The sequence below is a fragment of the Ranitomeya variabilis genome, chromosome 7, assembly GCF_051348905.1.
Source record: "Ranitomeya variabilis isolate aRanVar5 chromosome 7, aRanVar5.hap1, whole genome shotgun sequence".
NCBI lineage: Eukaryota > Metazoa > Chordata > Amphibia > Anura > Dendrobatidae > Ranitomeya > Ranitomeya variabilis.
This window is the reverse complement of record NC_135238.1, coordinates 146,214,754-146,240,867: the sequence shown is the minus strand read 5'-3', so window position 1 is coordinate 146,240,867 and position 26,114 is coordinate 146,214,754. Positions and strand designations below refer to the sequence as shown.

At 44.8% G+C, this 26,114-nt stretch overlaps 1 protein-coding gene and 1 long non-coding RNA gene across 2 annotated transcripts; both read right to left on the bottom strand.

The window, feature by feature from the left end:
* Positions 1-1,680: 1,680 nt before the first annotated feature.
* Positions 1,681-6,935, bottom strand: LOC143785098 (uncharacterized). The gene is made up of 3 exons (XM_077273771.1): positions 6,504-6,935; positions 4,896-5,746; positions 1,681-1,685 (listed from the first exon to the last, which is right to left on the bottom strand). Exons 1-3 carry the CDS (start codon positions 6,629-6,631, stop codon positions 1,681-1,683), a joined length of 984 nt encoding a protein of 327 aa, XP_077129886.1. The 5' UTR covers positions 6,632-6,935.
* A 311-nt stretch (positions 6,936-7,246) lies between these two features.
* On the bottom strand, positions 7,247-7,560 carry LOC143784132 (uncharacterized). The gene is made up of 3 exons (XR_013217717.1): positions 7,529-7,560; positions 7,378-7,438; positions 7,247-7,297 (listed from the first exon to the last, which is right to left on the bottom strand). It is a non-coding gene; the product is annotated as an uncharacterized LOC143784132 (long non-coding RNA).
* Between the last annotated feature and the right edge of the window lie 18,554 nt (positions 7,561-26,114).

Here is a 26,114-nt window from a genome sequence, read left to right as displayed (position 1 = left end):
GCTACCATTGGCAAACCAGGTAAAGACTGCAACTTTGTGTCATCCGTTATTTACAGGCAACCCACCATCCTTGCCATACACATTGGGAGCCCTGGGGATCCAGCTTCACCTGTGGGAAGTGTCACCATCTTGCTGCATAACATTGCCCCAGAGGACCCCTTTGAGCAGCGTCGGTCCCTACTGACCGAAAACCACAGGTGGCGTCATGAACATAGACTTTACCCTTAAAGACTGTCCCCCTTTTATTGAGTGCCCAGGGCCACGGACCGGGTTGCAGCCACTGTGACATCTCCTTTAAGAGGGACCGGACCCGGTACCGAGTATCCCCATTGCCCTGGTGGGCGACTCACTTCAAATAAAGCCAAAGGCGTAGCCATTTGTTTAAAAAAATCTGTCCCCTTTGTCTTTAATTCATTAGTGGCGGACAAAGATGGCTGCTACCTAATGGTGATGGTCACCATTTCAGATGAACTGGTGCGTTCTGTTCCCTACTATGCCTCCAACACTCACCAATCTACCTTTCTCCCCCATCTGCTTGACCTAGTCTCTAAACATGCTCAAAGCACCACATTGCTTTATGGTGACTCAACTCAATCCTAAGCTTGATAAGTCTACAAACCCCCAGCACCAACTCCATTTTCAGCTGATTCAGTCTCCCTCAACAAACACCTTTCCCACTATCAGTGGGTAGCTTTCCTGTACCACGTACCCCAATACGGCTACCCACCGACACAGGCCTTACGTCCAACCCGCAACAGATCCCCCGATTCTTCTAACAGCAGCTTGAACAGATACAGAATCTTTCCGTAACTCTATTTCCCTCCCAGTCCTCGACTCCAACACAATTGATCTCCTATGTCAGGCCATCACCTCTTCAGGAATAGAAACAGCTATTTATCAACTAATACCGAATTACAAACCAGGCCCAGATGGTTTCTCTGCTCTGTACTATTAGAAGCGTGGTTCTGTTCATATTCCTCATCTCACAAATTATATTAACTCTCTAAGGGATGGGAAATGTTGAGAATGTTATAAAACTTGCATGTGAGGCCAATCTTTGACTGCAGCTTTTACAGTGAATGATGGACAGGACTTCATCCCAGCACTGATAGAGACATCCAGACCGGTAGTGCTTGAAATGCATGGCAGTCAAGGGTAATTAATGCTTATTTCTTTATTTCATATTATCCCCTGCTATAGACACGTAAAATGATGCTCACTAAATTATGGTAGTTCAGTTAAATATGATGTATGAAGAAGTTCCCTAACATACCACTAGGTGGCAGTGCTCTGCTTACTAAGCACAGCTACTTTTCAGCAGCTGTTTTCAGGAACTCACCTTCTCCTGAGCACAGCTTATCATTGTTCATTTCACAGCTCCAGTTGTTACACTCACAGTGGGTGCCCTGTATTTGCTTGTCAGGGTCCTCATTTATGTGACAGAAACATTGCCCACATATGCACTCCCCAGCACCGGAGCACAAAGCCGAGCCGTTATCTTTTCTACAGTTCTGTTCCAGTTCTTGGGTTGTAGAACTCCCTGCTGCACACTCACAGTTTTTCCCAAGATGGCCTTCATCACAGCTGTTAATTAGAAAATTGATAAATTTGGACATGTTAGATACACTTCATTATGGCCCATAACACATATTTAAATAACATCTTGGAAAATGTATGCGCTTAGGCTACTTTCACATTAGCGTTTGAATCTGCAGCGTTTAATCCGCAAACGCAAGGACACGAAAAACGCATGAAAACGCGTGTAAACGCAGCGTTTTTAAAACGCTTACGGTTACCGCATGCGTCATTAAAACGCAGCGTTTACATGCTTTTGCTTGCGTTTTCTATGCGTTTGAGTTTTTTGTGCGCATGGCGCAAAATTTCACCAGAGAAAAATTCTAGATGCAAGAACCAGCCAATGGGACTACAGAGGGCGTGTATTATGTGAAATCTATATATAGACCCTAGGACAGCTGAAATCTTCAGATTTTGCTCCTGTGTCCTGTGAGAAGATGGATCTTCACATGGATAGCTATTACTTTAAACTGGATCTGAGCATCAAGATTTTTCTGGCATGTGCGTTTGCTTGGGAGCAACACCGAAACCGGGAAAGACAGAGAAGGACAAGGCGTAGGCGGTTTTGGCAACACCCCATTGTAGAACTGCGGGAGAGCCGTGGTACATATCACACCCTGTATGGCGAGCTCAATGAGAACCCAGAAAAATTCCCAGAATATACCAGGATGTCACAAGACTCTTTCCGGGATTTGCTTGATCGTGTCCAAGGAGCCATCCGGAGACAGGACACACAGCTCCGTAGAGCCATTCCACCAGCGGAACGTCTCCTGGTTACCTTAAGGTACGTAATAATTCTAAACAAAAGCTAACCAAAATTTTTTGCAGGTCTGATGTTTTTTTGCCTATTTTGTAAATTATTTATTCTTACTACAGATTTCTTGCAACTGGAGAGAGCTTGTCATCCCTTCATTTCCAGTACCGCCTTGGGATTTCCACGCTGTCCGGAATTGTTTTTGAAACCTGCCGGGCTTTATGGTCCATTCTCCGTGAGTAATTTATACCCATACCCACGGAGGACATGTGGAAAGAAATTGCTGACAAATTTTGGACTGTTTGTGATTTTCCCAACTGTTTGGGTGCGGTGGATGGGAAGCACATCCGGATTACCAAACCAGCCAGAACGGGATCACAGTTCTTCAACTACAAAAAATATTTTTCTGTAGTTCTTATGGCAATAGCCGATGCGGACTGTCGCTTCATTGCTGTGGACATTGGTGCTTTTGGCCGTGGCAACGATTCACAGACTTTTAAAACCTCTGATATGGGCCGACGTGTTTATGGCAAAAATTTTAATTTCCCACAGCCACGACCACTCCCCTACACTCAAGGCCCACCGCTGCCATTTGTAATGGTTGGGGATGAGGCCTTTCAGATGAGTGAAAATCTCCTGAAGCCCTATTCAAGTCGGGACTTGAACCGCACAAAACGGATCTACAACTACAGACTAACCAGGGCACGCAGAACAGTAGAGTGTGCCTTTGGGATTATGGTGTCCAAATGGCGCATTCTAGCAACTGCAATAAATCTAAAAATGGAGACAGTGGATGAGGTAGTTAAAGCCTGTGTGGTTCTCCACAATTTCATTCTGGCTAAGGAGCGACCCACCATAGAACTTGATGAACCTGTTGCCAACCCTTTGCCTGATTACCGTCATCATCCGCTGCGGTCAACAGTTGAAGTAGGCCACATGCGGGACCAATTTGCAGCGTTTTTTGATTCTGACATTGGACGTGTGCCATGGCAGGACAATATGGTGTAAAATGTACTGCTGGTTTCGGGTCTGCAAATTTATGTTTGGAATGTTAATGTTTTTTCAAATAAAATAATTGTGTTTTACTTTCTTCACCATGTCTCCTATCTATTTCCTTAACAAACCACTTTGGGTTTTTGGGCTTAGGTTGTTGACGTGAGTCCTGTCTTGGTTCACCATTAGCTTTTTGCCGCAGACTGTATAGACGATGTCCGTTATTGTCGCAGTATTTGTCCAGTACTTAACATCAGTATTTGTAAGCCTAAACCAGGAGTGGTAGTTAAATGCTTTAGTGGTGCATATCTGTTTAATGTACTTTTCCTCACATAGTTCCACTCCAGGTTTAGGCTTACAAATAGTGCTGTAAAATACAGAGCGAATACTGACAGTGTGATGGCAGCCTACACCAGAGATCTATAGTCATCAAGTCACGTGTCTGAACTAATGAATTCATGATGCTATTTGCTCTTGAATTCATTTTTCCTGACACTTGTCCGGGTGAGTATAGATATGCCATGTACATTGTTCCTTCACTTTGTGTGAAATATATGTATATGTACCAATAAGATAAAATGGAGGTAATACAATGCATTTCTAAAATCAGCAGGTCAGGGGTCATAAATAATGTTTCGGATAAGAAAGGACCTGTTGAGTATAGTTGTGCTGTGTATTACCACCATTTTGTCTTCTGTGTGCGACCAAAAGTCACGGAGTAAACAGAAAGAACTGTTTTTGGAGAAAATACAAGTGTTATTTTTGGGGGCAACCTCATATCTCTCAACCAAACACACCAAGCTTCAGTGTTCTGCTAAGTAGGTACTGGAGGTTGGAGGTGGCCCCCAAAAATGTGTTTGACGCATAATTTGTTATTGGCGCAGGCTGTGTGGTGACGGTGGCGAAATACACAATTAACCAAACCTTATTGGGGCAAAAAACACAGGTTTATTAAACACACACAAACCAAAAAATTAACTGCGCCTGCTTGGGGTTGAGTGCCGATATTGTGGGGTGTTGAGTAGTGAGGTCTGGCTTATTACTGTAGCCGACATAGGGGTGGCAGGAGAAGGCGCTATGAAACTACTGGGGTCAGGATATTCAGGGATAGGGCTAGACACATGAGAGGGTTGAGACACACTGGAAGGGTGAGACAAACCAGACATTACAGACACATTGGGAGGTGAGGGGGGAGGGATAGCTATGGTTTTTTGTTTTTTTTTGCCTTTCCCCTTTCTTGTTTTGCGCAGGCACGTTGTCGTGGTGGCAGGGAACGCCAGGGCAGGGTCCGTCAACGGCAGTCTGGTGGTGGTGGTGCCAGGAAACGCCAGGGCAGGGTCCGGCAATGGCAGTCTTGTAGTGGTGGTGCCAGGAAACGCCAGGGCAGGGTCCGTCAACGGCAGTCTGGTGGTGGTGGTGCCAGGAAACGCCAGGGCAGGGTCCGGCAATGGCAGTCTGGTAGTGGTGGTGCCAGAGAACGCCAGGGCAGGGTCCGGCAACGGCAGTCTGGTAGTGGTGGTGCCAGAGAACGCCAGGGCAGGGTCCGGCAACGGCAGTCTGGTAGTGGTGGTGCCAGAGAACGCCAGGGCAGGGTCTGGCGGCGGCAGTCTGGTAGTGGTGGTGCCAGGAAACACCAGGGCAGGGTCCGGCGGCGGCAGTCTGGTAGTGGTGGTGCCAGGAAACACCAGGGCAGGGTCCGGCGGCGGCAGCATGCTGGTGGCAGTGGAGGAGGCCCAAGCAGGAGCAGCAGTTGTCATGGTGGTGGCGGTGGGCTGACCCACTGCACTGGGCATGGTGGTGGTGCTATAATACGGTCCGGAAGTGTTTGGAATGGAGGTGGCCGTGCAGTGGTATGCAGCAGATGTCGGCATTGATGTAAAGCGTGACAGTGTGGGCACTGTTGGAAATGCCCCCACTGTCTGCTGAAAATACCGACTCTGCTGCATAGCCTGCACGTAAGCAGCATTGCAGGCCTGCATAATAGTAATCTGGAGCTCAGGACTAAGGTGTTCCGACATGCCCTGTTCTATCTGATTAAAAAAATGATGTGCTGGCCTCTGGAGGTCGGCTTTCACTTGGGCAAGGGCTGTGGTTACCTCCTGGATACATGTGCTCATATGACGAATGGCAGTATCCAGTCGGTCACCCATCGCCTTGAGTCCCTCATGGAAGACCGAGCTCAAGTGCAAAAACTCGGGCATGAGTGACCTGTCCGCGGCCCTCTGCCGCTGCCGGGAGGAGCCCATAAAAAATTGGCTAGAGGCAGAGGACTGGGGAAGGGGAACATCTGATGGACCAGCTTCCTGGTCTCCAGGTTGTGTGGCAGGCCCACTTGCTGCAGCGCTGGAGGATGGCTGGGACGGGTCCGTGGCTGACTGATGAAGGACCGCTCCAGAACCTGGGCCAACAGTGGAGCTCCAAGTGCTGCGGAAAAAAAAAAAAAAAAAATATTACAAAACATTTACAAAAAGATAACTGAACAGTTAGATACACATTCAGATAGGGAAAGGTCACACTACTATTTGTAGTGAATTTTACATCAGAATTTTCAAGCAAGGAGTTCAAAAGTAGGAATAAAAGTTTCATAAAACAACATGCTATACTTCTGCATGCATCGACCAGTCCTTGGGGATTACAAAAACTGATGTAAACTATGAAGAGACGATGGAGGCAATACAAGCCATATCTCTATACAAGGTATTGGTAAGCCAAAACCTGGAGAGGAACTATGTGAGGGAAAGTATTCAAAGAACACGTACCCCACTGCTGCATCTATCAATCAATCAAGGTTTCGGATTACAAATACTGATGGGAAATACGAATTGACGACAGAGGACATACAAGCCACCTGTATACTCACCAGGACAAGTGTCAGGAAAAATGAATTGAGGAGCCATTGGCATCCTGAATTCATTATTTCTGACACCTAACTTGCTGAGTATAGATCTGTTGTGCAGGCTGCCATCACACTCTCAGTATTTGATCAGTATTTCAAATCAGTATTGGTAAGCCAAAACCTGGAGAGGAACTATGTGAGGGAAAGTATTCAAAGAACACGTACCCCACTGCTGCATCTATCAATCAATCAAGGTTTCGGATTACAAATACTGATGGGAAATAATGACCAACAACAAATTGCATTATACACCATTTTTTTTTCTTTTTTAACCAATATACTTACGTTCTTCGTGCAAGGACTGGTCTCAAAAACGCAAGGATGCGGTGGTACTTGTATTTGCGTATCCTTGCTGCAGAACCACTTGGAAGCCGGCTCTCTTGGCGCAGGTCCTTGTTGAAGCGGTCCTTCATCGATCTCCAACGTGTTTTCACTTTTGACACTGTTGGCAAAACAAAACATAATAGTTAGGACAATGGTCTTTTGACCATGGTCACACAACTGTATGTGCTGTGAAAAAGTAATGACTTTCTGACATCATACACAGTTGTGTGAGCATGGCCAAGGTATTGACTACATCACACTGCATTGCGATACTTACCAAATGCAGAACGGACCCGAGCCGGGGCATTGGCCCAGCCATCCCACAACGCTGCGGCCACCTCATTCCAAAGCCTCCGGATCGTCACATTGTTGGCGTGCAGTGGATCCCTGGTGTCCCACAATGCGACTCGCTCGTGAACCAGGGAGATGAGGTGTTCATTCTCAATGAGGTCCTCATCCTCCTCTGGAACCTAACAACAAAAAGGACATTAATATTGGAGGCATTCACATACGGAAGACAGAAAACAGAATCAGAGGAATGGCATGAATATTGAAATAAAAAAAAACACTGGTGCTGAAGCCAAAGGGAAAGAAAGAGAGAAGTAGAAAGAAATGAAGATTCCAGAATTATAAAGTGAGGATACAATACACATTCAGCCAGCTATACTTACACGATGCCGCCGTCTTGCCCGGCCGTGACTACGCTGCTCCTGCCCAGTCTCCTGCTCAGTGTCTTCCGCTGTAGAAGAAGTGGTCTGAAAAAGGGAAAATATACATTGTCATATGTGTAGATGTGACAGTGAATACTTACCAATCTGAGGAGGTGAATACTCACTTCGCTGACATGTTCCCCTTGTGCAGGCCCAGGCGTTTCCTCATCAGAAGCAGAAGACATTCTGATGTGTGCAGAAAGAAAGGAATGACAGAAATTAGGGCACATAGACACAGATTATAGAAAAGAAATGCTTTGGATAGGATATACCCACATAGTTCTGAGGCTTGTTTGCTGATCCAAGGGGCTGTGGGGCGTCTCGTCTGCAAGGCAGTCTGCTGACTAGTGACCTGCAAATGTCCACTTCCTCCCTTTATCACCTTCTATGTGGGGGGTGGCTTATCAGTGTCTAGACATGTTTTTCTCAATTGAGACGCATGCGTCGGCAAACGCAAGCAAACGCATGTACTGGAAAACGCATGCGTTTACATAGACTACAATGCGTTTTTTGGGCGCAAACCTTGCGCAATCAGCCGCATGCGTTTCCAGGCGGCAAATTGACGCCTCTAAAAATTACTACATGTTGCATTTCCGCGCCAAGACGCAGACGGCTAGACGACGCATGCGTCGTCAAACGCGGCAAAACGCGAACATAGAAAAACGCATGCGTCGATAATGTTAAAGATAGGAATACACAACGCATGCAGATATTTGCGGATGAAACGCTGCGGACACAACCGCAAATGTGAAAGCGGCCTTATAGTGAAGATCCACTAGAAATATACTTTAGAACAAAAATTGGAAATTAATATAATACACGTACAGTATATGTTATTTTAATTTCTGAAATTTAATTTGTACAGTGATCCCTGTAACTACAAACTAGTCATGAACATGTGAGCTTATCCAGGACGCACGCAGGCAAGTCTTGGATAGGAAACACAACTCCACTTCAGGAAGATCCCACCAAAAATACACAGAGGAACTAACACATATCATCCCCACTACTAATACTAATACCAGACAGTCCCCAAACATGTGCTTCTACATGTTACCCGAAATACATAAAGGAGATAATCCTGGGAGGCCGAACATCTCTGGAATGGGGACAGTAACTGAGAATATTACTGCATGCAAATATGTCCTTAAAAAAAACCTACCTGGCCATAGGCCCAACTCTGCATAAGGTTTGTGCTCCATCACAACTATTAAGGCACACACCTGTCTATATAAGACCTAACAGCTCACATTGCATTTCAGACCAAATAAGAATCATGAGGCCAAAGGAACTGGCCAAGAAGCTCAGAGACAGAATTGTGGCAAGGCACAGATCTGGCCAAGGTTACAACAGAATTTCTGCAGTACTCAAGGTTCCTAAGAGCACAGTGGCCTCCATAATCCTTAAATGGAAGAAGTTTGGGACCATCAGAAGTCTTCCTAGACCTGGCCATCCAGCCAAACTGAACAATCGTGGGAGAAGAGCCTTGGTGAGAGAGGTAAAGAAGAAACCCAAAATCACTGTAGATGCAGTAGGGAGGTGGGAGAAAGTTCCACAAAGTCAACTAACACCGCAGCCCTCCACCAGTCGGGTCTTTGTGGCAGATTGGCCCGACAGAAGCCTCTTCTCAGTGCAAAACATATGAAAGCCCGCATAGAGTTTGCTAAAAAACACATGAAGGACTCCCAGACTATGAGAAATAAGATTCTCTGGTCTGATGAGACAAAGATAGACCTTTTTGGTGATAATTCTAAGTGGTATGTGTGGAGAAAACCAGGCACCGCTCATCACCTGCCCAACAGTGAAACATGGTGGTGGCAGCATCATGCTATGGGGGTGTTTTTCAGCTGCAGGGACAGGACGACTGGTTGCTGTTGAAGGAAACTAGTGATGAGCGAATATACTCGTTATTTGAGATTTCCGGAGCACGCTCTGGTGACCGCCGAGTATTTTTTAGTGCTCGGAGATTTAGTTTTCCTCACCTCAGCTGAATGATTTACATCTGTTAGCCAGCATAAGTACATGTGGGGGTTGACTGGTTGCTAGGGAATCCCCACATGTAATCAAGCTGGCTAACAGATGTAAATCATTCAGCTGAGGTGAGGAAAACTAAATCTCCGAGCACTAAAAAATACTCGGAAGGATGGTATAAATAACCAATTGGCCCTCGGCAGAAAAAAGGTTCCTCACATCGGCATTAGGTGGTTGTCAGATGAACGATGCTTTAATTGATCATTAGGCTGACAGCCATCTTGGCCGTTTCTTCCATACACAGGAGCACTCATTCAGCCAAGAGCTCCTGTGTTTTCCATGAGAAAGATGCTGACAGACATCTCTGCTGATGGCAGTAATTGGCAGTTCGAAATCAGACATGCCTGATCGACATCTCCCCCGACAAGCAGTCAGCCTGCGCCCCCATACACATTATATTGTCGGATGAACCTGTCAATGCTGGAGGGTGCAGCCCACATTAGTCCAATGTGTATGGGGGCTTAACCAGGAGGAACAACCTTCTGTAGTCCAAGAAAAACCAATGGCTCATTTGCAATTGGGGTAACATCCAGTTGTCACTGCTAGGCACAGAACGGTGGTGCGATAGAGCAGCAGTGCAAGAAGATGGGGAGAGGGTGCAAATTAAGTCAACATCCCAGAATCTGCGGTCGTCTTATTCTGCCACTGCTGTAATATCTCCTGACATGTCATAATTAAGAAATACTTTATTTATAATGAAACAATTTTGCATCATGTTTTTTTTCCTTTATAGAACTCTGTTGGGTTATTTTTTGGTGGTCGTGTACCTAATCAATCTGACACGGGCAGCATTGACGAGGCCAAACTTCCTCACTATGCAGGCACATAACCCCAACTGGTAACACCCAGTTGTCATTTATTGATAAAATTCTAGTAGGGATAACTAAAAGAAATTATAAGAAAATTTTATGAATTTTTTTTTATAGAACTGTGGGAAATTCAAGCATTTTAATTAGATAGCCTCCTTAAAATTTACATTGAATAATTTTTGTATTTACTTTTAATTTCATTAATTGGAATTAAGTATATAGAAAAAAATATTATGAGTTTGCTTTCTTGTTCCTTTGGGGTAGCCATATTGAAGACACAATATTATCTCAATGAGTACAATCCCCAAATCTTTATCCTTATGTATAGTGTGCGTATTGTCTAATCTAGGTCTCCATCACAAACCTCCTTCTACTGATGAAATGATTTATCTCAGTTCTCAGTCTAAACAGTGTCTTATATGTGGATATAGAAGAGAAAACAATATATTACTAAAATGAAAAAAAGTATGTTAAGAAGCAAATTTAATTAAAGGGTACCTTTTCAAATCTCCTATACCTTCCTTGCCAAACCATTAATATGACTGTGTAGCCCCTTAAAAGATAAGCCAGTCGATTCCTTTGTCACCCCAAAGCCCTGCTCCAGACCGCCCCCGGAAGAAGCTGACGCGAAACGCGCGTAGGGGTAACGGTGTGGTCCTCGGTTTGTCGCCAGCATATGGGTAAGATTGTGTGGGGGGTCTTTGGCTACGGTTATGACACCTGTAGAGCCTGTGTACAGGGCTCATGAATGGTCCTTCACATTGTGACTACTCCCCAAAGTCTAATACCTGTTTACAATTGCACTATGCACTTCATGGCGGTATATGGCGTCTGTCTGAGATCCACACATGGAGACGTTTATTCTCAGCGAGGTAGGCAAGCGTAGGACCCGATATACGAGAGATGCCGTAAAGGGGCTATCAGGTACACATAAAATTGGCCATTTTTATGTGCTAAACGCTCTCATTTTTCATATTTCTAGTGCAGTATTGCAGTTCAGTTTTCATGTTTCATGTTTGCATGTTTTAGCGCTACAGTGTGCTGCCTTTTTTGCTTTACTATATACGAGTTGGTGACTCTAGGTTCAGCACCTGTTCACACTTAGTCTATGTATGGATGTGACAGTCAGTTTTTTCAAATATATTATTTTGCCTTCTGACTGAGCACTCCGCCTCCTAGCCCAGGTGTTTTAATCGCAGCGGGTCCAGTACCCCTCCACAGAGAGAGAGAATATGAGTCTAGCAAGAGGTTTTTCACAGGTACCCATTCACATGGAGACGTTTATTCTCAGCGAGGTAGGCAAGCGTAGGACCCGATATACGAGAGATGCCGTAAAGGGGCTATCGGGTACACATAAAATTGGCCATTTTTATGCGCTAAACGCTCTCATTTTTCATATTTCTAGTGCAGTATTGCAGTTCAGTTTTCATGTTTCATGTTTGCATGTTTTAGCGCTACAGTGTGCTGCCTTTTTTGCTTTACTATATACGAGTTGGTGACTCTAGGTTCAGCACCTGTTCACACTTAGTCTATGTATGGATGTGACAGTCAGTTTTTTCAAATATGAGATCCACACTAGTTTTTGTCTGTGCTATCCAGTGCCCTTTCATCTGAATGATCGACAAATGTTTTGATTTATTGTACATTTTTTTGTATTTGGTAACTTTTGTTCTAATAAAATTGTATTTATAATTATGGACATGTACTCCATTTTTTTCTCTTGATATGCATCTAGCTTTTTTGGAGTGTCCTAAGCACCTTGTGTAGGTTCATTTCTCCCCTACTAGCTCTCCCCACAGTGGTGCTGGGCATGGTGGAGAATAGTCAGAGTGTACCCTTCTGTTTGGGCCTTTGTTTCCAGCAGCAAGAAGTCTTCTTTAGAAGCTGTGTCTGGAATGGCTTTGGGGCGCTGCACTTCTAGCTTCTCAGCCTCTCAGTATTCCCTGCCTAGCAACTCCCTCCCCTGGCTGATTGACAGCTCTTTTGCTCTGGAACATGGCCACTGACCTGTCAGCCAGGGGAGGGCACTACTAGGTAGGAAACACAATGTAAGACCGGTTTCACACTTCCTGATATTTCCTGTACCGTAAAAAAACAGTACCGGAGATGTCAGTGTCAGTATGTTTAATACTTGCGAAACACATGTGGCAACCATGTGCAGCCTGTGTGCCACAAGAGTACCACACGGATGGGCGCCAGGGAAGAAGCAATACAGTAAGCGCTGTTTCACGATGCCGGGTGCTGAGGATGGCTCACATCATTCTCCCTTGCTCTACCAGCGTCTTATAGACACCTCTCTATTACTAAGCTGTGGGCTTGATGTCACCTGACAATACAAAGGTGACATCAACCCCACAAATATGAACCTCACTTGCCACCGCTACAAGGCAAGTGGAAAGAGACTGGCATAGCACCAGAATTGGTACATCTAACAGATGCACCTTTTCTAGGCGGTTGCAGGCTGCTATTTTTAAGACTGGGGGTCAATATCCATGGCCCCTTACAAGCCTGAGAATACCAGCCCCCAGCTGTCAGCTTTAGCAAGTCTGGTTGTCAAAAATGGGGGGAACCACATGAGTTTTTTAAATTATTTATTTAAATAATTAAAAAAACAGCGTGGGGACCCCTCTATTCTTGATAACCAGCCTTGCTGAAGCTGACAGTTGAGGGTTGTGAGCCGCTCCTGCTCTCACTGTTATTAACGGCAGCAGGTATAGGTTGATGGGAGTAATAGTCCCATCAGCCATCGCCTGCTGTCATTGTTATCACTTGAATATAGCTCTAATCATTCTCCCCTGCTCGCGCTGATTGCAGGCAGAGAAGGGGAGAATGATGAGAGCCGTCTTCAGCACCCAGCCTGGGGAACAGCGCTTACAGTTCCACTTCTTCCCATTCATGTGTGTCATCCGTGTGCGGGACGCTTTGCAGCCCATGCTGACATAAAAAAAACAGACATGTCAGTGTGTTTTGCCCACAGACACACGGTCCGTGGAAACCCACTGGCATGTGCACAGACGTGTGTAAGTGTCTTCGGTACATGTAAAAACTGTCAGAGACACGGACGTGTGAAAGAGGCCTAAGGCCACATTTCCACCTTCAGTATTTGGTCAGTGTTTTACATCAGTATTTGTAAGTCAAAACCAGGAGTGGAACAATCAGAGGAAAAGTAGAATAGAATCACGTCACCACTTCTGTATTTTTCACCTACTCCTAGTTTTGGCTTTCAAATATTGATGTAATATACTGACCAAGTACTAAAGGTGGGAACGTGGCCTAAGGCTGAGAAGCTAGAAGTGCAGGGTCACGCCCAATGTTCTTCCAGACACAGCTTCAAAATTCAATTTCTCACTGCTGGAGCAATGCTTTGCGCTCATAAAGTGATCAACTTGTTTATCTTTTAAAAGGCTACAGAATCATACAGTGGCATGGAAAATTTTGTGTACCCTTGGTCAAAATCACTGTTATTGCAAGTTGAAGATTTAATGATCTCTGAAAGGCCTAAAGTTAAATTTGACACAATTCCTTTGTACTTAAGGCACAAAAATATATATTGTAATTGTTTGCAAAAAGTTTGGGCACCCTGTATGGTTGGTACCTAGTAGCACCCCCTTTTGCAAGTATCACAGCTTGTAAATGCCTTTTGCAGCCAGACAAGAGTCTTTCAATTCTTGTATGAGGAATTTTCATCCATTCTTCCTTGGAAAATTCTCCCTGTTGTGTAGATTCCTCAGTCATCTTGAATGTACTGCTATTTTGAGGTCTAGTCACAGATTTTCAATGATGTTCAGATCAGGGGATGGTGAGGGCCATTGTAAAACCTTCAGCTTGTGCCTTTTGAGGTAGTCTATTGTGGATTTCCAAGTGTATTTATGATCATTATCCATTTGTGGAAGCCATCATTTTTTCAACTTCAGGTTTTTTACAGATGGTGTTTTATTTGCATCAAGAATTTATTGAAATTTCATTGAATCCATTCTTCCCTCTATTCGTGAAATGTTCCCCATGCCATTGGCTGCAACACAACCCCAAAGCATGATTGATCTACCCCCATGCTTAATGGTTGGCGAAATGTTCTTTTCCTGAAATTCTGTGCCCTTTATTCTCCACACATATCTTTGATCATAGTTCTATTTTAACCTTATCGGTTCACAGGACTTTTTTCCAAAATGCATCAGGCTTGTTTAGATGTTCTTTTGCATACTACTGACATTGTATTTTATGGTGAGGACGCAGGAGAGGTTTAATTTTGATGACTCTACCATTAAGGACATATTTGTGAAGGTGTCTCTGACCAGTAGAACAATGTACGACAACTCCAGAGCCTGCTAAATCTGTCTGATGGTCTTTTGCAGTCAAGCAGGGGTTCTGATTTGCCTCTCTAGCAATCCTACAAGCAGTTCTCCCTGAAATTTTGCTTGGTCTTCCAGAACCTATCTTGACCTCCACTGTTTTAGTTAATTGCCATTTCTTAATTACATTTCGAACTAAGGAAAGGATGCCTTAAACGCTTTATTATCTTCTTATAGCTTTCTGCTGCTTTGTGGTCCTCCACCATTTTCATTTTAGAGTGCTGGGCAGCTGCTTTGAAGAACTCATGGCTGTTGTTTTTTGGCACAAGGTTAGAAGAGGTTGGGCTTTTTATAAAGCTGGGAAATTTGCATCACCTGGCCTTTTTTAACAATGATAGTGAACAAGCCATAACCCTAACAGGCTAGCTAAGGTCTGAAACCTTGGTCAAAGTTATCTGAGCAAACAAATCTCCAAGGGTGGTACAACTTTTGCTTCTGCCTATTTTCCTTTTTGTAATTTTTAAAAAGTAAAAAATGACAATATATTTTTTTTGCCTAAAATACAAAGGAAATGTGTCATCTTTAACTTTAGCCTTTTTAGAGATCATTTCATCTTCAACTTGCTTATGTGTCCACAATAACAGTAATTTTGACCAGGGGTGCACAAACTTTGACATGCCACTGTATATATCACTGTATAAATGATTTGGGCTAGGGGTGTTAAAGTTTGATAGGTTCCCTCTAATATAATTGTCTGATGGTGAATGAAAGTATAATTTATTTTTTTACCTGCAGACTCCACAAACAATCTTTTCTTTAGAGTTGCATGCTTTAGGATCAACGCCATCATCACACTTACAGTCACATGCAGTTCTCACATTCACAATCACAGAGTCTGTAAATCCCAGGGCACGGATTGAAAAACTTTGATTTGGAAGGCATCTTTTTGCAGTTACTTTGACCTTAAATGTTATCTGAAAGACATGGAATTTGTGAGAGACAAAAATCTACAAGTGTTAACATTAAAATCAAACTTGAATTAAAATTGAATTTTAAACTAAGCACAACAGCCTTATTACATGCAGTTTGTGTTGTGAAATGTTCACTGCTGACATCCACATTTCTAATAATTTTTATTTTTTTGTTGGAGAACCAAAATAATTATTGTGTTTTGTTATGGCACATAAGTCTGATTGTTTCATATGATAATATTAACCCCTTCATGACCTTGGGATTTTCAGTTTTTCCGTGTTTGTTTTTCACTCCCCTCCTTCCCAGAGCCATAACTTTTTTATTTTTCCGTCAATTTGGCCATGTGAGGGCTTATTTTTTGCGGGACGAGTTGTACTTTTGAACGACATAATTGGTTTTAGCATGTCACGTACTAGAAAATGTGTAAAAAATTCCAAGTGCAGTGAAATTGCAAAAAAAGTGCAGTCCCACACTTGTTTTTTGTTTGGCTTTTTGCTAGGTTCACTAAATGCTAAAACTGACCTGCCATTATGATTCTCCAGGTCAGTACGAGTTCATAGACACCTAAGATGTCTAGGTTATTTTTTATCTAAGTGGTGAAAAAAAATTCCAAACTTTGCAAAAAAAAAAAATTGCGCCATTTTCTGATACCCATAGCATCTCTATTTTTCACGATCTGGGGTCGGTTGAGAGCTTATTTTTTGCGTGCCGAGCTGACGTTTTTAATGATATCATTTTGGTGCAGATACGTTCTTTTGATCGCCTGTTATTGCATTTTAATGCAATGTCGCGGCGACCAAAAAAACTTAATTCTGGCGTTTTGAATTTTTTTCTCGATACACCGTTTAGCGATCAGGTTAATGCTTTTTTTTAATTGATAGATCGGGCGATTCTGAACGCGGCAATACCAAATATGTGCAGTTCTGATTTTTTTAATTGATTTATTTTGATTGGGGCGAAAGGGGGGTGATTTAAACTTTTATATATTTTTTATTTTTTTCACATGTTTTTTTACTGTTTTTTTACTTTTGCCATGCTTCAATAGCCTCCATGGGAGGCTAGAAGCAGGCACAGCACGGTTGCCTCTGCTACATAGCAGCGATCTGATGTTTCGCTGCTATGTAGCAGAAATGCAGGTGTGCTATGAGCGCCGACCACAGGGTGGCGCTCACAGCTGCCGGGGATCAGTAACCATAGAGGTCTCAAGGACCTCTATGGTTACTATTCTGAAGCATCGCCGACCTCCGATCATGTGACGGGGGTCGGCGATGCGATCATTTCCGGCCGCCCGGCCGGAAGCGGTAGTTAAATGCCACTGTCTGTGTTTGACAGCGGCATTTAACTAGTTAATAGGTGCGGGTGGAGCGCCCCCAGATGCAAGGCCGCGGGGTACTCGGTACCGGGCCTCTCTATCTCGGTCCTGGGGTTGTCACAGTGGCTAGGCTCGGTCCGTGACCCTGCTAAGGGGCGTCCAATGAAAGGTGTGATGGTGGTGCGTGGTGCACGGCGCGATGAATAACGAGGACACAGGGCTGCAGTCTCTTTACCTCTTTACTGAAGACTTCAGGGTCTGCAATCCAGAGTACTGCTAACAGGGCTGGCTACGACCGGCCGGTCCGAAGGCACATCCAGAGTTCCCTTTGCAGGTGAAATCAGTGCCTACCTTCTAGCGCCTGTGTGTTGTAGTACCTCCCTGCTGAGCACCACGGTATAGTCCTCACAACTGTTGTGTCTGTTTCTGATGTTCTTTCTCACAACTTGTATCTGTTCTGATGTTCTTCTCCGTCCCCCAGATGATATGGACAGGACGCACCCATATGACAGGTAGGCCTTGAGTTCTTCTGGGACCCTAGAGTCGCCCCTCTCCCACAATTGCCCCCTATGTCTGCTTACGTGATTTAGGTGAGACAGCCAACCTATAATTAACTGTCCTGCCGCTGTTTGAAGTAATGCTTGGAGCCTAATACTTCCTCGGCGTTCCGGCCACCGGCTACGCGCCTCAGTAGGATGTTGCCACGATCTTAAGGCACGACTCCTACTGGCTTTATCTCCTTTTTGCTGCGATCTCGTTTCTCACTTCTCCACAGTAAACCTCGCTTCGTTTACTTTTTTTAGGATGCCACCGCAATGGGTGCAGGCGCGGCTCCGTAAAGTTCTGTTCTGTTCGCTAGGCCACTGTCAGGATCCCACCTCTGACAGAGACCCCCCTGAATCTTCCCCTGCAACACCCTCTGCCACAGGGTGTTTCCTGGATCCAACCCAGACAGCTTCTGACTAACTTCCTGTCCGGCCCCCAGTTTTACCAGATTGTGAGGAGTGGCTTAATACATAGAACCCTTTGCTCCCCCTGGTGGCGAGAGTGTGACGTGTAATGTGTGACTGTGATACCTGGTCAGGTGAACTCCTTAAGTGCTATCAGACGTACCATCACCCCCCTTAGTGGCAGAGCGTCAGTATTGCAACGACCAGGACTCTGGGGCGCTGCACGGGCAGATCGCGATTCTGCCCGCGCCTATTACGGGCACATGTCAGCTGTTCAAAACAGCTGACATGTCCCGGCTTTGATGCGGGCTCACCGCCAGAGCCCACATCAAAGTGGGGCTTCTGACCTCGGACGTACCATCCTGTCCGAGGTCAGAAAGGGGTTAAAGAAGTTGTCCACTACAATTTTTTTTTTCATTAATCTTGCTATTATGTGCCGCTGAAAACATCCACTGTGTTTATTTTAGCAATATTACCTTTGATCATGCAGTAGCAGCACATCTTCAGTGCTGGATCCAGCTCTCATGGGGTTAATCGACAACCTCCTTTCTCCTGAGTTATTGTGCTCTAATACTACAAGTTCCATGATGCTTTGCACTGCCACTAAGCAGGAACCTACCACACCCACTCCAAAACACACCCCAACCCCTCCCTCCTCTATCTTCAAAAAGATTTGTGATGTCATTTCTGTCCAACCTCCTCTTTTACATTTGTCCAACCCACACTCCATTACACACAGAAAGATAGATAGATAGATAGATAGATAGATAGATAGATAGATAGATATGGGATAGATAGATATGGGATAGATAGATATGGGATAGATAGATAGATAGATAGATAGATAGATAGATAGATAGATAGATATGGGATAGATAGCTAGAGAGATAGATAGATAGATAGATAGATAGATAGATATAGGATGGATAGATAGATACATACAGATATATCTATATATCTATGTCTATTTCCATAGATATGTCTATATCTATGTTTCTAAACCCCTTCACCCCTGGAGCTTTTTTCGTTTATCACTCCCCTTCTTTCCAGAGCCATAATGTTTCGGTCAATATGGCCATGTGAGGGCTTGTCTTTTGCGGGACAAGTTCTACTTTTGAACGACACCATTGGCTTTACCATGTCATGTAACAGAAAATGTGAAAAAAATTCAAAGTGCGATGAAATTGCAAAAAAAGTGCAATCCCACACTTGTTTTTTGCTTGGCTTTTTTGCTAAGTTCACTAAATGCTAAGGCTGTGTGCACACGTTGCGGATTTGATTGCAGATCCGCAGGGTTTTTTGCTGCACATAATTGCATCAAATCCACAGTGTAGTGCACAACCAATGTAAGTCTATGGGAGCCGCAGACTTGTTGTGCACATGCTGCGGAAAAAGCCGCACCGAAACGCAGCTTTTTTTTTTCCGCAGCATGTCACTTCTTTTGTGCCGAACTGCAGCGTTTCTGCACCGTTAGGCCAGGATCACACTACAGTGAGATACGGCTGAGTCTCGCAGGTTAAAACCAAGCTCTGGCACCGGCACTCCAGAGCGGAGCATGCGGCTGCATAGCAATACATGGAGCCGCATGTGCCGCTCTGGAGTGCCGGTGCCAGAGCTTGTTTTTAACCTGCGAGACTCGGCCGTATCTCGCTGTAGTGTGACTCCGGCCTTAGACTTTCATTGAGTTGGGCACATCCGCAGCAAAACCGCAGATGTAAAAAAGATCTGCAGTTTTGCTGCGGATATGGGTCCGAGAAACACTGCAGTTCGGGAGGAGGGAAGTGTGTGGGCGGTGACTGTGCGTGTGTGTGTGTGTGTGTGTGTGCGGGTGAGGTCTGCGGACTGTTCGGGTGTATGCGAGACTGTTCGGGTGTGTGCGGGGCTGTGCAGGGGGTCTTTTGGGGTGTGTGTGCAGGCATCATCCGATGGGACTACAAGTACGCAGCATCCAATCTGCAGCTAATTTGGATGTAAGGCTATTTTCACACTTGCAAACCGTCGGCCCAACGTACCGACGGACGTTGTGCTAAATTTAGCACAACGTGGGCAGTGGACGCAGTTTTACAACGCATCCGCTGCCCATTGTGATGAGCGAGGAGGAAGGGGTGGAGTTCCGGCCACGCATGCGCGGTCGGAAATGGCGGACACGTCGCACAAAAAAAGTTACATTGAACTTTTTTTGTGCGTCGCGTCCGCCAAAACACGACGGATCCGTTGCACGACGGATGCGACGTGTGCCCATCCGTCGTGATCCATCGCTAATACAAGTGTATGGGCAAAAAACGCATCCTGCAAGCACATTTGCAGGATCCGTTTTTTGCACATAACGATGGATTGCGACGGAGCCCAGAAGACAGAAGTGTGAAAGTAGCCTAATCCGGACAGTGGACACGCACCCTACACTATCTATACATCTATCAATAGATATATCTATCCAGATATATCTATAGATAGATATATGAATAGATAGATGTATGCATCTATAGATCTATCTATATGTAGATCTGTCTATCCATATCATCTATCATCTATAGGTCTATCTGTGTGTAATTGAGTGTGGGTTGGACAAATATAAAAGAGGAGGTTGGACAATAATGACATCACAAATCTTTTTTTTTGTTCAATAATCTTTATTTAGCTTTCAAAAATGCATACAAAAATGCACCAAAAACAGCATCAAAACAGCATCAAAAAGACATCAAAACTGCACCAAAAACGGCATCAAAACTGAACCAAAAACTGCATCAAAACCGCACCAAAAACTGCATCAAAACTGCACCAAAAACTGCATCAAAACCACACCAAAACGCATCAAAACTGCATCAAAACTTCACCAAAAACTGCATAAAAAAAGCATAAAAAACCTGAATCAAAACCACGCAAAAAACGCAATGAAAACCGCACCAAGAACTGCATCAAAACCGCACAAAAAAATGGCATCAAAAACCGTGAAAAAAACGTGAAAAAAATGCATCGAAAACGCAGCTGCGTTTTCTGCAAGGAGATGCAGATTTTGTGCAGAAAATTCTGCACCCAAATCTGCAACGTATGCACACAGCATAAAACTGACCCGCCATTATGATTCAACAGGTGATTACGTGTTCATAGACACCAAACACGTCTAGGTTATTTTTTATCTAAGTGGTGAAAAAAATTCCAAACTTTGCTAAAAAGAAATAAAATAATTGCGTCATATTCTGATACCCGTAGTGTCTATATTTTCTGAGATATCGGGTTGGGTGAGGGCTAAATTTTTGCGTGCCGAGCTGGCGTTTTTAATGATACCACTTTTGTGCAGATACGTTCTTTTGATCGCCCGTTATTGTATTTTAATGCAATGTTGCGGCGAACAAAAAAACATAATTTTGGCTTTTGATTTTTTTTCTCGCCGCGCCGTTTAGCGATCATGTTAATTTTTTTGTTGTATTGAAAACAGCTGACATGTTGCGGCTTTGAAGTGGGCTCACCGCTGAAGCCCACCCCAAAGCGGGGGATACTGCCAGCTGACGTACTATTCCGTCAGCTGGCAGAAAGGGGTTAATGAACACTATGTTTCAGTTAAAAAATAAAAATAAAAAAATGGCGTGGGCTCCCGCGCAATTTTGTGCGTCAGAGGGAGAAAGCCGACAGCCGGGGGCCAATATTTGTAGCCTGCTATGAATATCAGCCCGCAGCTGTCTGCGTAGCCTTTACTGGCTATTAAAATAGGGGGACCCCCCAAAAAAAATGATGTGGGGTCCCCCTATATTTTATAGCCAGAAAGGCTACGCAGACAGCTGCAGGCTGATATTCATAGCCTAGAGAGGGGCCATGGATATTACCCCCCGGCTACAAATACCAGTCCGCAGCCGCCCCAGAAATGGCGCATCTGTAAAATGTGCCAATTCCGGCACTTAGCCCCTCTCTTCCCACTCCCCTGTAGCGGTGGGATATTGAGTAATAAGGGGTTAATGTCACCTTGCTATTGTAAGGTGACATTAAGCCGGGTTAATAATGGAGAGGCGTCAATAAGACGCCTATCCATTATTAATCCTATAGTAGTGAAAGAGTTAAAAAAGACAGCCAGAAAAAAGTATTTTAATATTCTTCATTTAACCATACTTACCATACTTCAGGGCCTGCAAAAAACATAAAATAATAAACTGTATACTCCCTGTCCGATGCAGTCCAATTAATAACGAGTGTCCCACGACGATCTCCCCTATAGAACAGTGACATCGGGTAATGTCACTGCTCTATAGGACCTTCAGTGACACACTGACAGGAGACAATGGCTCCTGCAGTGCATCACTGAGAGGTTACTGTAGTTCACTGGTCTCACTTTATGGCAAAAAGCTGCTTGGGAACTTTCTCACACAGCAATGCCAAAAGTGAGACTAGGGACTATTTTCTCACAGGGGCGTAGGAATACATTGTGAGGAATACATTGTGGAAGGATACCTTCATCATTGTATTCCTGGAGCCCCTGGAGAGCGGTCGCATCAGTTGATGCTCCTGCTCTCCATGGGAGATCGTCGAGGGACAGTCGTTTTAGGCTACTTTCACACTAGCATCGTACGACGCGTGACGAATTGCGTCGTTGCGACGTACCGACACAAGCAGTGAAAGCGTCACACAACGGGGGCAGCGGATGCTGTTTTTCAATGCATCCGCTGCCCCATTGTGATGTGCGGGGTGGCGGGGTTACATGCAACGTTTTTTGGTGGCGACGGACCGACGCAACACGACGCAACCGTCGCATGACGGTTGCGACGTGTGGCAATGCGTCGCACTGCGTCGCTAATGCAAGTCTATGGAGAAAAAACGCATCCTGCAAGCACTTTTGTAGGATGCGTTTTTTTCTACAAAACGACGCATAGTGTGAAAGTAGCCTTAATTGGATTTCTGCGGATCAGGTACTATATTGTTTGTTTATTATTTTAATATTTTTTTACAGATGACACTGGCTTCTGGGAACAAAGTGACAAGTGATGGTGAGTATGTACTCTATGTTATATGTACTGTATGTCTATATGTATGTTGTATGTATGTACTGTATGTATGTACTGTATGTGGCATGTTCCATGCTGCATATCATCGCATGTTGCATGTCGCATTGTGCATGTCACATATCATCGCATGTTGCATGTCGTATGTTGCATGTTGCCGCATGTTGCATGACGTTGCATGTTGCATGTCGTCGCATGTTGCATGTCATCGCGTGTTGCATGTCGCCGCATGTCGGCACATGTTGCATGTCGTCGCATGTTGCATGTCGCCGCATGGCGTATGTGGCCGCATGTTGCATGTCGCATGTCGTCGCATGCTGCATGTTGCAGCATGGTGCATGTCGCATGGTGCATGTCGCCGCATGTTGCTGAATGCCACATGTCATCGCATGTTGTCGCATGTTGCATGTCGCCGCATGGCACATGTTGCCACATGGTGCATGTCGTCGCTTGCTGCATGTCGCAGCATGGTGCATGTCGCATGTTGTCGCATTATGCCGCATGTCATCGCATGTTGCATGTCATCGCATGTTGCATGTCGTCGCATGTTGCATGTCGTCGCATGTCATCGCATGTTGCATGTCGTTGCATGTCGTTGAATGGTGCATGTCACATGGTGCTTGTCATCGCATGTTGCATGTCGCATGTCATCGCATGTTGCATGTCGCCGCATGGTGCATGTCGCCGCATGGTGCACGTTGCATGTCGCCGCATGGCGCATGCTGCATGGCACATGTTGCATGTCACCGCATGGTGCATGTCACCGCATGGTGCATGACGTCGCATGGTGCATGTCGCATGGTGCATGTCGCATGTCATTGCATGTTGCATGTCTTCGCATGTTGCATGTCGCCACATGTTGCATGTTGCCGCATGGTTCAAGTCACCACATGGTGCATGTCGCTGCATGATGCATATCGTCGCATTTTGCATGGTGCATGTCGCCGCATGGTGCATGTCGCTGCATGGTGCATGTCGCATGTCGTTGCATGTTGCATGTCATCGCATGCTGCATGTTGTCGCATGTTGCGTGTCGCATGCTGCATGTCATCGCATGTTGCATGTCGTCGCATGGTGCATGTCGTCGCATGTCGCCGCATGGTGCATGTCGTTGCCTGTTGTCATATGTCGCATGTCATTGCATGTCGTATGTTGCATGTCGCATGTTGTCACATGTTGCATGATGTCACATGTTACATGTCACATGGTGTGTGTTGTATGTATGTATGTACTGTATATGTGTGTTTTGTTTTTTTTACATTCAACACATTAGCCGGATGATGGGACTACTACTGTCCCATAATTGGCTAATGTGTCACTCACTGTCACTGTAGCAGGCAGAGCCCGATGGGACTTGCAGTCCTATCGGACGATGCCTGCACACAGACACACACCAATGACCACCCCCCCCCCCCCCCCGCAGCAGACCCACCGCAGACCCCAGCACCACCCGCACATACCGGCGCCGGCCCGCACATACCGGCGCCGGCCAGCAAACACCGGCGCCGGCCCGCACATACCCCCGCCATCTGCACAATCATCCCTGCCTAGCCCCGCCCGCCCCCAGCACAGCCCCGCAGGCAGCCCCCAGCCCCCCCCACAGCCCAGTCACTCTTGATGAGTGACTGCTGACTGTGAGGCTGGGTCACGCCTGCTGCTGATGTCACGTCAATTTCCAGAGTCTGGAAATTGACGTGACATCGGTGGAAATAAGCAGCAGCTGCAGCCTGGGGGTCACGTGACTCGGACTCAGCCGCCGGAATAGCGCCGCTCACAGGCGAAAACAGCAACGGAAGGTATTTGCACAATTCATTAGGGACCCCGGGGGGATGCATCGGGGGGGGTAATTGAAAGTAGTGGACAACCCCTTTAAGTTTTGCTTTGATCTGTTTATGCTCTTGTAGAGGTAAATTGTGCAAAGGTGAAAAAAATGCTTTAATTTTGATTCTTTATATTTTTCAAAGTTAAAACATAACATAAAACTTTGTGCTTATTGATTATACTATACTTTGGGCAATATTTCTCTGTATGAAAAAAATTAGCTAAAGATATGTGTAGATGGCATTTTTTTCAGATGGATTCCGTCTGTAACCCACCTGAAAAAGCACTAAAAAAAGTAATAAAGAATGAACATATGCACAGCAATGTCAAAATGACTTGCTTGAGATATATATTATATATATTTATATACAGTATATACAGTATATATATATATATATATATATATATATATATATACACACACACATACACACGCCACACAGTTGTGTGAAAAAGTGTTTGCCCCCTTCCTGACGTCCTATTTTTTTGCATGTTTGTCAAACTTAAATGTTTCAGATCACCAAACAAATGTTGATATTAGACAACGATAACACAAGTAATCACAGAATGCAGTTTTAAGTGAAGTTCTTTATTATTAAGGGAAAAAGAAATCCAAACCTACAGGGGCCCTGTGTGAAAAAGTGTTTTCTCCCTAATAAGTGGTTGGGCCACCCTTAGCAGCAACAACTGCAATCAAGCATTTGCAATATCTGGTAATGAGTCTTTTACAGTTCTCTGGAGGAATTTTAGCCCACTCATCTTTGCAGAATTGTTGTAATTCAGCCACATTGGAGGTTTATGAGCATTGTTACGTGCACGCCGATAGGTTCAGATAAGTGCGGGAAAGGTCTCATGAATTCTTTGGAACTCTGGGGGAACCGTTATTTAGGGTGACCATGCACTGCAGCTTCCTCAGGCACAAGATGGATCCAATTGCTCACAAAGACACAATTGATAGAGTCCTCATGAACAAATGAACAGTGTAGTTTAATATCACAGCACGTCCAGTACAATTTAAGTCTCTTAAGCACAGGCTTCATAAACAGTATAGCTGCTTCTTAAATGCACATTGACTAACAGTCTATTTTGATAGCACGGTTCAGCACAGATCAAGACACAGCATTCCTTTTAGCACAGTTGAGGGAAATGATTCCTGTGACATAATTCCTTCCAGTCCTTATCTTCCTGCTCCTGACAGACTTTTTCAACTATCAGTACAGGGGTTAGCCTACCAGCTTCACTCTTTAATGGAATCCAGTGTCCCTGTCGTTCACTTGCCTGAACTTTTGTGAGAGACAGATCACACACCACACTGTTGTGAATTCTGCTCTTGGGTTCCCTCCGGTGGTTGTTGGTGGTAAGGCAGTTATCCCTGGGTTGCAATCTTGGTCAGGTGTCTCTGCTGATTGCAGCTCTGACTGGGATATTTAGGTGTGCAGGATTCAGTAGTCCTTGCCAGTTGTCCATCGTTTCTTGGAGGTTTTGCACCTCTGTCTGGTTCCTCCTGCCCTACTGCCAAGTCAGCAAAGATAAGTGTCTGGTTTTTGTTTCTGCAGCACACATGCTGTGTGCTTTACTATTCAGTGCTATTCATTGTTTTTTCTTGTCCAGCTTAGACTGTGTTAGGATTTTTTCTGTCAAGTTGGATTCTCAGGAGATGCAGATATACATTCCATGTCTTTAGTTAGAT

Bases quoted from the DNA above. Each gene is read 5' to 3' on its own strand.
- LOC143785098 (XM_077273771.1), bottom strand. From the start codon at position 6,631: ATGAAGGACCGCTTCAACAAGGACCTGCGCCAAGAGAGCCGGCTTCCA. The intron at 5,747-6,503 runs GTAAGTATATTG...TTTTTTCCGCAG, and splicing joins CCAGTCCTTGCACGAAGAAC to CACTTGGAGCTCCACTGTTG.